Genomic DNA, 12,529 nt, shown 5'->3' on the forward strand with positions numbered 1-12,529 from the left:
TGGCCAAGATTCTAAAAATCCTTCTCGGAAAAATTATTTTTTCCAACTTTTATTACTATTTAAAAAATACTTCTTTTTTTCCGAGAAGCTTGATCAAACACCTCAATTCTCTGAAATAAGCATTTTTTGTCTTCTTAGAAACTTGGTCACATAGGTTTTTAATTATATTATGTCTCCCTTATACTCACACGTTAACTTTTTTACATTTGTCAAACATGTGAAAATTGAAAATAAATATTTCTTTTTTTCTTGAGGGACGGCATGATTTGAACCTTTTGTCTACTCTAAAACTAAAAAAGATAGTTTGATACACTAATTTTTTGCTATGCACGTGATTCGAGGAAGAGCCAGGCCACAAGGTCTATTGTACCATTCTTACCCTGCATTTTTACAAGAGACTGTTTTCAAAAATTTAAGTTATTAGAAAGTGAAAATTTTTAAACTTAATTATGTTATGTCTCAACATTGAATAATACATCTTTGTCTATCAAAAGCATCATTTGATGTGACATTATACATCTGAAGTCAGTTTGAAAGACTATAAATACATAGAGAGTTTGTTATTGTCTTGTATGTCTTATTCTTGGTTGATTTTCAACTTCAAGTGCAGCAAAGTTCTTTGAGTAAAAACTAGTAAGATAATCATATTACTTTCTTCGTTTTTCTTTCTTTTGAATCGAGCGTCAATTGGAAACATCCTCTCCACCCTACAAAGGTAGATGTAAGGTCTGCCTATATCCTAAAGTTTGGTTACTGTATTATTTGTTGTTGTTATTGTTCTTCTTCATCATTTCGTACTTGGCTTCTTTACTATTGTATTTCCTGTTCAGACTGTTTTTTTTATATGTTATTCTCTACCATCACAAGGTAGGGGTAAGACTGCGTACACACCACCCTCCCAGAGCCCACTTGTGGGATTACACTGAGTATATTGTTGTATAGTTGAATAATCCCAATTATAGGTTGTCTTCATAATTTTGTTGTTCTTGTTATTATTATTATGCTCAACATGTTCCCATTAGATAGAGACTTTTAAGGAAAAATATTGAGGAGTTACTTCATGTTGTACCACTAAAAGACTTGACTTTTTTGTTTATTTTTTTCATTTTCAAAGTCATGTTCATTCTGCTTTATTGTCTTGCTTACAGGCTGGTAATAAAACGATCGTTGGAGAATCAGATTGAAGTAGAGTGATGGAAGAAGAGAATGCGACTGAACGAGGCACTGATAACAAGGAAAATAAAGTTTTAGAATCCTCAGATGGCTCGAATTGTGAACGAGTATCCGACAAGACAGAGAAACAGAAAGTGGCTGCTGCTGATAAAGTTCCATATTATAAGCTGTTGTCCTTTGCTGACCCTGTAGATCATGCATTGATGGTTATTGGTATGATCACAGCTGTTGGTAGTGGAATCTGTTTTCCCCTGATGGCTGTACTCTTTGGAGAGTTAGTTGATTCCTTTGGAATGACCGTGGATAGCGAAAAAATTGTTGATGAAGTTTCTAAGGTACAAGGAATTTTCAATAGAATGCTATTCTGGTTATCTTTTCTTGATAATCTATCTGTCGTTTTGACCCTTCAGACCTCACAGTTTCGTTTGTTGGGCTGTGAGCCAGTGACACATGGAATACAAAATTAAGCGTGTTATGTTCACTTGTCCTCTGTCTTATATAACACTTCACTTTTCCTTCCATTTCCGATTGTGATTTACCTAAGGTGTTAATATGTTTCCCTTCTTCAGAAGTTTGTCCTCATCAGCTCGCCCTTCATCATTGAGCATCACATACACCCTTAAGGACATAGTATTCTAGGTTTCCACACCATCATAGCTAGGAGTCCAACTCTGTTACCATATTTGGTGACATCTCAATTCCATGACATGTATTGTTCTTTTTCGCTAAGGAGACCTCATGGATTCTTACAAAAGGTGATGCCTCATTGAACATTTGTATTTTGTCTTATATCACTTCACTTTCCTTTCCCCTTCTGATATTGCATTTTGCTTAAGGTGTTATGTGCACCCTTCTTCGGAAGCTTGCCAGCTTAAAAGCCTGTCAATCCTCATATCCTCCGTCATGAGTGTCATATTATCCAATACTTAGATTGTTCTGCAGAAGTTCTGATGAATTGGTTTAGTGTTATTTCATTTAAGTGTTTTCTTTCCTCTCCTACTTTTTTCAGGTAGCCCTGAAATTCATATATCTGGCTCTGGGTTCAGGTCTTGCTACATTCACCCGTATGTATACTTGCCATAACGATATACCTTCTTCTGTTTTCATGGCATTGTTAAAGTAATTTCTCTTTAAGTCCAAGAAAACTCACTACTCATACTAGCATCTTTCCAGAGGTGGCGTGCTGGACAGTCACGGGGGAAAGGCAGGCTGCTCGAATCAGATGTTTATACCTGAAAACTGTATTAAGACAAGATATTGGATTTTTCGATAAGGAGACTAATACTGGTGTCATTATCGAAAGCCTGTCTAGTGATACTCTAACTATTCAAGATGCCATCGGCGAAAAGGTATTTATTCAAGACAGGCCTATGTACATCATTATCATTTGATATATCTAGAAGACTTAGCCTGCATTCACATTAAACTGTAGGTTGGAAAATTTATCCAGGTATCAGCTACATTCCTTGGAGGATTCGTAATAGCTTTTATTAAGGGGTGGCGTCTAGCGTTGGTCTTGTCATCTTCGATTCCTCCACTTGTCATATCTTCTGCTGTCTTGATTATCCTTCTGGCGAAACTAGCATCCCGTGCACAGACTGCTTATTCAGAAGCTGCAACTGTTGTTGAACAGACAATAAGCTCAATTAGAACTGTATGAAGAGTTGGAAATAGACACTTTTTTTTCAATTTTCAACCGTTTCAAAAGTTTTCGTTCACTAAGTTGTTTTATCATTCGGGCAGGTTGCATCGTATACTGGAGAGAGAAGAGCTATTTCTGAATATCATAATTCTCTGAACAAAGCTTACCATTCTGGTGTACAAGAGGGTTTGGCTTCAGGGCTCGGTTTCGGTGTTTTTATGTTTGTATTCTACACAAGTTATGCTTTAGCAATATGGTATGGTGCAAAAATGATTTTGGACCACAACTATACAGGAGGAGATGTGATGAATGTCATTATGGCTACACTGACCGGCTCCTTGTAGGTTCCGTTCTCCCTTTTTCTTTGTATGTTTAGTTTCTCTCACCCATAGGGGGGACGGGGGATACGGTGACTGGCTTTTCTTTATGGAAAAATACATAGACAAACACACTTGGTCTTAACTGACAACTAAACACTCCAACTTTGAGTATGCTCATCTAAACACCTCTACTCGTCTCCAATGAGTAAGTTGAACACTCCAATTTACAAAATGATCATCTAGACACATCCAAAATTTGTGTGTCATTCCACGAGACACAGTGAGGACAAGTTGGAGGATCTGTTTTTGTATTATGTTTTTCTTTATCTAACATCCAAAATTCATTGCAAATGAATGATACATATGGAACAGAAACCAACACAATGCTAAGCCTTTAATTTTCTGAATTATATCTGCCTATTATTGGTCTTATATTCTTTCTTCCCCTTGTAATTGTAGTACTTTAGGATATGCATCTCCATGCTTGAGCGCGTTTGCTGCTGGAAAGACTGCAGCATTTAAAATGTTTCAGACGATAAACAGAAAGCCTGTCATAGATCCTTATGATATGAAAGGACAGAAACATCTTGACATTAGTGGTGGCATTGAACTTAAGAATGTTCATTTCTGTTATCCAGCAAGACCACAAGAGAGCATATTTGATGGTTTCTCTCTGTCGATAGCTAAGGGAACAACGACAGCTCTAGTAGGGCGAAGTGGAAGTGGAAAATCGACTGTGATCAGCCTAATAGTGAGGTTCTATGATCCAGTGGCTGGTGAAGTTCTAATTGATGGTATAAATATTAAAGAATTTCAGCTTAGGTGGATCAGGGGGAAAATTGGCCTTGTTAGCCAAGAACCTGTTCTGTTTGGTTCGACGATAAAGGATAATATTGCCTATGGGAAGGATGATGCAACACTTGAAGAAATTGAAGATGCAGTTCTACTTGCCAATGCAACTAAGTTCATTGATAAATTACCTCAGGTCAGGCTCTAGAGTTGTTTTATTTTAATTTCTATCAAGTTGTAGCTATCTAAAGTTCTTCTCAATAGCTTATTCCTTATAATTCAGGGACTAGATACCAAAGTTGGCGATCACGGAAATCAGTTATCTGGTGGCCAAAAGCAAAGAATTGCTATTGCAAGAGCTATACTGAAGGACCCGAAAATTCTACTTCTAGATGAAGCTACAAGTGCTCTTGATGCAGAATCCGAGAGGGTTGTTCAAGAGACATTGGATAGTGTCATGATCAACCGAACTACAGTAATTGTTGCACATCGCTTGAGTACAGTAAAGAATGCAGATACAATAGCTATACTTCAGGAGGGAAAGATCGTCGAAAAAGGTGTGTTTTTGGGCCTTCACTCTAGCAGAAGTGTATGTACGTTTCTTAACTGGCGAATCTTGTCTTTTTTCAGAATGCTAATTTTTTATCCCTTTCAAACTTTTAGGTTCCCACTTGGAACTAATGAGAAATAAGGAAGGGGCATATGTTCAGCTTATTCAGTTGCAAGAGCTTAGCAAATATTCAGGAGAACAAGAGTCAAATGAACCGGATAGTGAAGAGATAATCATAAATCAGCAGATTCCTGTGACCCGATCAGCAAGTTGGGGCTCGTCTAGGATTGATAATAGTGGCCACCATTCGTCGTCCGTTTCAGTTAGTGCAGCAGAGAAAGCAGTTGGCGAATGTAATGATCCTAATTCAACAGTTGTATTGAGGAAGGATAAAGACAACACGTTTTTTCGCTTGGCATTAATGAACAAACCCGAGATTCCTGAATTATTATTTGGTTGCATAGCTGCAATGGTCAATGCTCTAATATTACCTATTTTCGGGGTACTTCTTTCTAATGTTATCAAGACTTTCTATGAACCAGCTCATGAACTCAGAAAGCATTCAAGATTTTGGTCATTGTTATTTGTTGGTCTAGGATTGGCAACTTTACTAGCAACACCCTTGAGAACGTTCTTTTTCGCTGTCGCAGGATGTAAGTTAATCAAGCGAATTCGCTTAATGTGCTTCGAGAAAGTGGTTTACATGGAGGTTAGTTGGTTCGATAGGAAAGAGAACTCGATTGGTGCAATTGGCTCTCGACTATCTACAGATGCAGCATCTGTTCGAGGTATGGTTGGAGAGTCACTTGCTTTGCTTGTGCAGAACACCTCAACAGCTATAGCTGGTTTAGTTATTGGACTTGAAGCAAGCTGGCAATTGGCACTCATAATGATAGTTATGGTGCCTCTAATTGGATTAAATGGATATCTTCACATGAAATACGTTAGTGGTTTTGGCGCTGATGCTAAGGTTAGCTCCAAATTTCTGTACTAACAAAATGTTGCAAGTAAGGCTTTTCAAGAAATAGTGCTTATGCAAGTGAAATTTTTCTGCAGAAATTATATGAGGATGCAAGTCAAGTTGCTAGTGAAGCCGTTGGAAGTATCAGAACAGTGGCTTCTTTCTCTGCTGAAGAGAAAGTGCTGCAATTGTACAAAAGAAAATGTGAAGGTCCGGTTAGAGCTGGAATAAAAGGAGGATTATTGAGTGGTGCAGGTTTTGGTTTTTCGATGTTCTGCTTGTACTCTGTCTATGCTGCCAGCTTTTATGCTGGTGCTCGATTGATTGAGTCGGGTAAGGTCACATTTGCTGAGGTTTTTCGGGTAAGGTTCGAGAGCTAAACATAATACTTATGTCTAGTTTCTTCTCTTTTGTCATTTTAACTTTCCTAGTTCTGAGTTTCAGGTTTTCTATGGTCTTAGCTTGACAGCTACCGCGATTTCTCAATCAGGTGGCCTTGCTCCTGACTCCACCAAAGCTAAAACTGGTGCATCTTCGATCTTTGCACTTCTTGACCGGCAATCCAAGATAGACTCGAGTGATAACTCAGGAATGACATTAGAGAATGTGAAGGGAAACATTGAGTTTCAACATGTCAGTTTCAATTATCCAAGTCGACCTGAGGCTCAAGTCCTAAAAGACCTATGCTTAGCCATTAGCTCTGGTGAGGTAAATAATACTTGCATTATCGCCAGAATCATTTTCCAGTCTTGTTACGCGATTGGACAACAATTATGATGAAAAATTGTTATCTTTTATGTTAGACGGTTGCTCTGGTGGGAGAAAGTGGGAGTGGAAAATCAACAGTTATTTCCTTGTTGCAAAGATTTTACGATCTAGATTCAGGTCTAATCACATTAGATGGGATAGAAATTCAAAAGATGAATGTGAAATGGTTGAGAGAGCAAATGGGATTAGTAAGCCAGGAGCCTATATTGTTCAATGACACAATCAGAGCCAATATAGCATATGGAAAAGAAACTGATGCCACAGAAGCAGAAATATTAGCTGCTGCAGAGTTAGCCAATGCTCACAACTTCATCAGTGGCTTACAACAGGTACCATCTTGTAGACTATGTTGCTCGGATCCTCCAAAAATGCATAAGTATTGGAGGATCCGATACACACTTGTTAATATTTTTGAAGAGTCCGAGCAACATACTGTTGTAGACAAAATTCTACTGTTGATCAATCAGATAGACTACAAATAGGTTCTTGATCACCATTTATGTGTGTAAGTTCACACACCCACACAAGAATTGATCTACAGGATCATTCTGTCAGCAGCGGAGACACCCTTTTTTAAAAGGGTGCCACTCCTCACCAACAACTACGCCTCACTCTCATACAAGTTTAGCTTAGCTATATGAATTCTCACTATAAATAATACAAATTAAATATCAATCCGGGACATGAATTACACTCTTTAAGACCATCATAGTCCCAAACGCAAATCCACTTACAAGACGAATTGCAATAACATGTCGACACTACTTGCACAAAATCTTGCGTTCACAACTGCATTCTCTCCTTTGTTTGCATCGATTAGTTACATGTATGTATCTGAACACATGGAGTTTTTCTAATTTTGAGGGTATTTTCATTAATCACAACAAAAACAACAACTATGCCTCAATCCCAAACAAGTTGGGGGCGGGCTATATGAATCCCCACTTCTTCATTTAAGCACAACATTTTGAAGAAGATGCACACGTATCTAAAATCGACACAAGTATGTCAAGACATCTCAAGAATCATCATGTAACATAGACTGAAACTTATGTCCTATGACATTTCATTCTTGATCATTAGTGATTCGCTAAATAGTCCATAGTTAACAAGATATTTTGACAATCCATCGTTAAATAGGATTAGCGATGGATTTTTGTTGTTTAGCAACAGAAGTTGTCCGTCACTAATTCCCCTTTTTTTCTAGTGTTATGAACACTTGGATGTTGCTCTTTTTTTCACATTATTGTGCAGGGGTATGAAACAATAGTTGGTGAAAGGGGCATACAACTATCTGGTGGACAAAAGCAAAGAGTTGCAATTGCAAGAGCTATAGTGAAATGTCCAAAAATATTACTACTAGATGAGGCCACAAGTGCACTTGACTCGGAGTCTGAGAAAGTGGTTCAAGATGCACTTCATAGAGTAAGATCAGGCAGAACAACAGTTGTGGTGGCTCATAGATTATCCACAATTAAAGGAGTTGATGTTATTGTTGTAATCAAAGATGGTGTCATTGTGGAGAAAGGAAATCATGAAACTTTGGTTAATAGACAAGATGGTATTTATGCTTCTCTAATATCAAAGTCTGCTAGCACTATGAATTAAGTAGTGCAGCTCGGTGCACAAAGAATTCCGCATTCAGGCAAGTTTCAAAAAGGGTCACAAACCAATGGGTGATGTAGGGAGTTTACTCTGATGCAAGCATCAATTGATAAATCTACAGCTTGATATATATATATAGGTCACACAAAGACATAAATAATGAAGCAGTATATGTACTATTTTTGTTTTTGTTCATAATGGTGGTGTCACGTCTAACTTACACGTACTTCGATTATTTCATTGGATACCTGCTACTAAGAAATATAATGTTGGACAAGGGAACTACAATTTATAAATCTATATCTTCCATTCTCTTCTTTATGGGAACTATTTTAATATATTGAGGAATGAAGCAATTTGTCTAATTTCTCATTTCTTTTATAATAGTGGCTTTTGGAAGATTAGTAGTACTTGTTATAACAATCTGTTCATTTGTTAAAAGTTTGATGGCGTATTTAAGCTTTTTTTTCTTTAATTAACTATTATAAAGTAATATGGTTTGATGTAAACATCGAGAGTTGAAAATTTAAAGGTAGAAGACAAGAGCGCTACAACCTAGTACCATATATGGATTTAAGTCATATAAAATAATTGTATACTTTTTTATATATATTTATAATAGGTTATTACTCTATCTTTTATATTATCATATCAGGCTCGATATGAAGAATTACTTGCGATAACTTAAACTTTAATTAACTTAAGAAAAAGAGTAAGAGTTGTAAATTGTTGATTTCACACTTGATTAAGGAAAGGAATAATCTTTTTTTAATTTGAAGAATTTTTAAGTCGTCCAAGCAAAGAAAACAAAAGGAAAAACAGATTATTTCCTTGCTCCTAAAGTAACTTGGCAAATTCTAAAGCTAGTTAGTTTTTTAAGACCTTATCTTTATTTTAATAGTAATTAATAATTTGTGGCTCCTAATTAATATCTTATTTTAAAAACTTTGGTAATAAACATGTATACAATCAAGAAGTTTCTTTTTCATGTTTTAGTTTTTTCCTCCGTTTCTAGTCAGAAGTCTCGGATTTGAGCTCTTACGAATAAAAAAAATGTATAATATTTTATTTCATATGATAGTAAAAGCTACCCGCCCGTACTACTTAATAATTGTGAGATTAAAATATAGTAACATTTATTTAAACAAAAAAAGGCATAATACACAAATGCGCCATTTTAATTTGACATCAACTGACATTTATGTCCTCCAACTTTTGGTGTACACAAGTATAGTATGCACTTTAAATTGTATAAAATTAAATAAATAAACACATTTATTCTACGTGGTGTCCTACATAGAGTCATATATGTATTATGTCACGTAAGACGCATGCGTTTACTTGTACAATTTTGTACAAATTAATGTCCACTTATGCCCACCCAAAATTGAAAGTTATGGATGATAGCTAAAATCAAATTAAAGTTCATATTTATGCCAAGAAAAAATATCTTCACTACTTCATTTTATTACTAATCTATATTTCTTTTAATAATGTTTCCTAGTATAATTATATCTTAATCTTTATATTTATTTATTTTCAATTTTTCATTCAATATCCAATACCTTTATTGAAGTCCAACTAATCAGAATCATTTTTTTATTCTACTAATGATTTATATCTATTTATTTTTAATTTTTCATTCAATATTTGATACTTTTGTTAAAGTACTCCAACTAATCTGAATTCATACCACATAGATTTTATTCGTAAAAAACACTCCCTATTCATACTCAAAACTTGAATAAAAAATATCTGATTAGAAAAAGAACAGTTTCACCACCGCTCTTTATATGTCAAGTTTAAAACAAAAAAAAAACAAAAAAATAGAAACCGCACCCACTGCCACGTTTTGAAAACCCCGCCCAAAAAAAAAAGCCTCTGCCACGTAATCATTTCCACAACAGCACGTGTCACACACATGGCATAATCACAGCCTTTAATTCCATTCAACTCAATCCAACGGTGCATCATACACCGAAAACGCGTGGCGGGAATCAGTATTAACGTGGGAAACTTAAAACATTCACAAGCTAGCGGGTGTCAATGACACATCATCATCCACGTCATCTTTAACCAATCATAATCCTCCACGTTAGAAAACAGTTACGCCAGTTATTCAAACTTTTTTGCCCTTTATATTATCGAAAAAGGAAGGGAAAAAAAAACAAGGAAACAAAATTCTTGTTCAGTGTAAGGTTGAACAAGAATTCATCATCATCATAATGGAAGCCTCTGCCGGAGTTTTACGCCGATTTCCTTCAGTCACCGGCGCCGTTGCCGGAATTAGTAGCAACCCATTTCACCGTAGTTGTGGATTTTCATGTTCCAGTTTGAAATCGGTTAAGGTGAAGAAGGAATTTGGGGTTAATTTGGGTTGTGAGTTTTACGATGAGGGTTATTTGGAGTATTATTCTTCCGGTAGAGGTGGAGTTATTAGGTGTGGGAAGAAGAAGAAAGAGAAGGATATGACGGAGTTGAAGAAGAAAACGAAGAAGAAGATGAAATTTCTTAAGGGTTTGTCGAGGAATCTGTCGAATTTGAATGAAATGGGATTTGGGTTTGGTTCTGATCATGTTGATTTGGTTGATCAAGTTCAAGGGAAGACAATTTCGGTAAGTTTAATTTATTAGACTTAATTGTGTTCTTATTGTATAATCAGAAGTTAAACTGATCTTGTGAGATGATTCTTTTTGTTGGGTGTTTTTAGTTAAAAATTTGAACTTTTTGTATTTTTATCGTTCGATTTGTGGAAATTGTCTCTTGCATAAATGCAGTTGCAGGGTAAGACTATATAATTAGAGTTTTGTAGTTTGGATCTTACCTGAACCTTGCATATAGTGGGAGCTTAGTGCATCGGAGTGGCTTTTACTAATTTCAAAATCAAGTCTTGCACTTTGGATCCACAAGCTTAAAATCATGATATGTTTGGTCTCTGTATCAGAGTCTATGTTGCTCGGACTCTTCAAAATTGTTGATGGATGTGTGTCGGATTCTCTAAAAGTAGTGTATTTTTGAAGAATCAGACACGGATGTGGCATCATTTTTGAAGAGTCTGACCAACATGGATCAGAGTTTCTTATGGAATTGGTAGCAACTTGTAGCTTTAGGAATCAACTTTTGATGGAATTGAAGTGGGATATTGGATTAGTGTTGTAGTCACTGGCGAAGCCTAGAATTTCTTCGAGTACTTAGTATAATATATACACAGAATAATTTTCCGACAACAGTATATATCCATTGATGTCTGGTGCTGCTTAGTAATTGGCTGTTAAGCCCTTCCTTCTGTTGTTGATCTGCTAAGTTTTGTTGTCTAGTTGAAAGCTAAAACCATTGATCCTGTAGCTTGATTCGAGTTGTCGAGAGAGTGAATATCTGATATGTATATAAAGGATGGACGATTATACCTATTTCTCGGTTTACTGAAATAGGTAGATAGATAGGGTCCTTAGAGATGTTAAAGGTCCTGGAAAAATGCATGTGAAATTCTACTTTGAAATATAGTTGCATTGTCGAATCAAACATTGTAGTTTTAGACTAGTCTCTGGGCACACAGTTTTGTGCATAATTTCGATGGAAGTACGAATAAAAGCAGTAAACATTGCTGATAAATTTATTTGTTATAACTATATTGCTCTTCCAGTTTATTTATGTTGCCTTTCCTCATTATCAGGAAGCGGCGGATCTTTTGCTAGGACAGCTTCAACAACTAAAGGCAGAGGAGGAGGAGTTGAAGAGGAAAAGAAAAGAAGAAAAAGCACTCATGAAGATGAAAGTAGCAAGTCAAGTACAGAGCAGCACAAGGAACTGTGAAATGTTATCATCTTCCAGCTCGTCTTCCGAATCGAGTGAATCAAGTGATGATGAATGTCAAAATTTGGTCGACATGAAAAGCCTGAAAATCGGAACACTTGCCCAAACAATTCCCGAGGCATGTGACCGAGCACTTGAGAATGCAACATTAAGTCCTGGCATTTCAACAATAGTCGAGCCTCAGACTCTAAATCCAGAAGTGGATACATCAGTAGAGATCTCAAGCATGTCATCAACTTCCATGGAGGAAGCAACAGGGAGGACGACAATTTTAGAAGTTCTGGTCCCTGAGCAAAAAGGTGAATGCTGCTTGGAAGTTAGTGATAGTCACATTGGCAATGTAGGCAGCAGTATCACATTAGGCAACAGGTCTAATGCATCTATAGCAGCAGCTACAACAACAACAGCAGAGGGGACAAAGAGAATTGAAGTATGTATGGGTGGTAAATGTAAGAGATTAGGCGCTGGAGCGCTACTAGAAGAATTCCAACGTGTTACCGGGATTGAAGCTGCAGTCTCAGGATGCAAATGCATGGGAAAGTGTAAAGTTGGTCCTAATGTCAGAGTTTCAGGCAGCAACAGCAGCTCAGACGCCTTCCAAACTGGTGACTCGGTTGCTGTTAGCTCTGCTTCTCCTACTACTAGTAACTCTCTATGTATTGGGGTTGGTTTAGAGGATGTGAGTCTAATTGCAGCCAATTTACTTGGCAGATATCCAGAAGTAGGATTAGCCAATGCTTTGCCTTAGAACAATGTTCTGTTCTTTCATTAGCATGTAGTAGGTGGGCTTTTGAATTGCTTTTTGTTTATGTAAAAATCATCAAATATAGATTACTTTTGCTATTTATGTAAATATTATCATTACATAGTGAGATTGTACTTTTTATATTTGGTTTAAGGATCAATAG

At 36.4% G+C, this 12,529-nt stretch overlaps 2 protein-coding genes across 4 annotated transcripts; both read left to right on the forward strand.

Moving 5' to 3' along the window:
- The first annotated feature begins 1,127 nt into the window (after positions 1 to 1,127).
- Positions 1,128 to 8,144, forward strand: LOC129883318 (ABC transporter B family member 21-like). 3 transcript variants are annotated; one of them, XM_055957969.1, is made up of 12 exons: positions 1,128 to 1,508; positions 2,183 to 2,237; positions 2,347 to 2,522; positions 2,606 to 2,827; positions 2,917 to 3,155; positions 3,595 to 4,120; positions 4,208 to 4,481; positions 4,588 to 5,444; positions 5,531 to 5,797; positions 5,880 to 6,143; positions 6,239 to 6,532; positions 7,458 to 8,144. In XM_055957969.1, the coding sequence occupies exons 1-12, from the start codon at positions 1,194 to 1,196 to the stop codon at positions 7,809 to 7,811; spliced, it is 3,843 nt and encodes a 1,280-aa protein (XP_055813944.1). In that variant the 5' UTR covers positions 1,128 to 1,193; the 3' UTR covers positions 7,812 to 8,144. The 3 variants fall into 3 exon arrangements, with proteins under 3 accessions (XP_055813944.1, XP_055813951.1, XP_055813956.1); XM_055957976.1 differs by having other exon boundaries at positions 2,624 to 2,827; XM_055957981.1 differs by lacking the exon at positions 1,128 to 1,508 and adding an exon at positions 1,765 to 1,928.
- Positions 8,145 to 9,979: 1,835 nt separating this feature from the next.
- LOC129883340 (diacylglycerol O-acyltransferase 3) lies at positions 9,980 to 12,505 on the forward strand. The gene is made up of 2 exons (XM_055957992.1): positions 9,980 to 10,423; positions 11,482 to 12,505. The coding sequence occupies exons 1-2, from the start codon at positions 10,034 to 10,036 to the stop codon at positions 12,367 to 12,369; spliced, it is 1,278 nt and encodes a 425-aa protein (XP_055813967.1). The 5' UTR covers positions 9,980 to 10,033; the 3' UTR covers positions 12,370 to 12,505.
- The last annotated feature ends 24 nt before the right edge of the window (positions 12,506 to 12,529 follow it).

This window comes from Solanum dulcamara, chromosome 1 (assembly GCF_947179165.1).
Source record: "Solanum dulcamara chromosome 1, daSolDulc1.2, whole genome shotgun sequence".
NCBI lineage: Eukaryota > Viridiplantae > Streptophyta > Magnoliopsida > Solanales > Solanaceae > Solanum > Solanum dulcamara.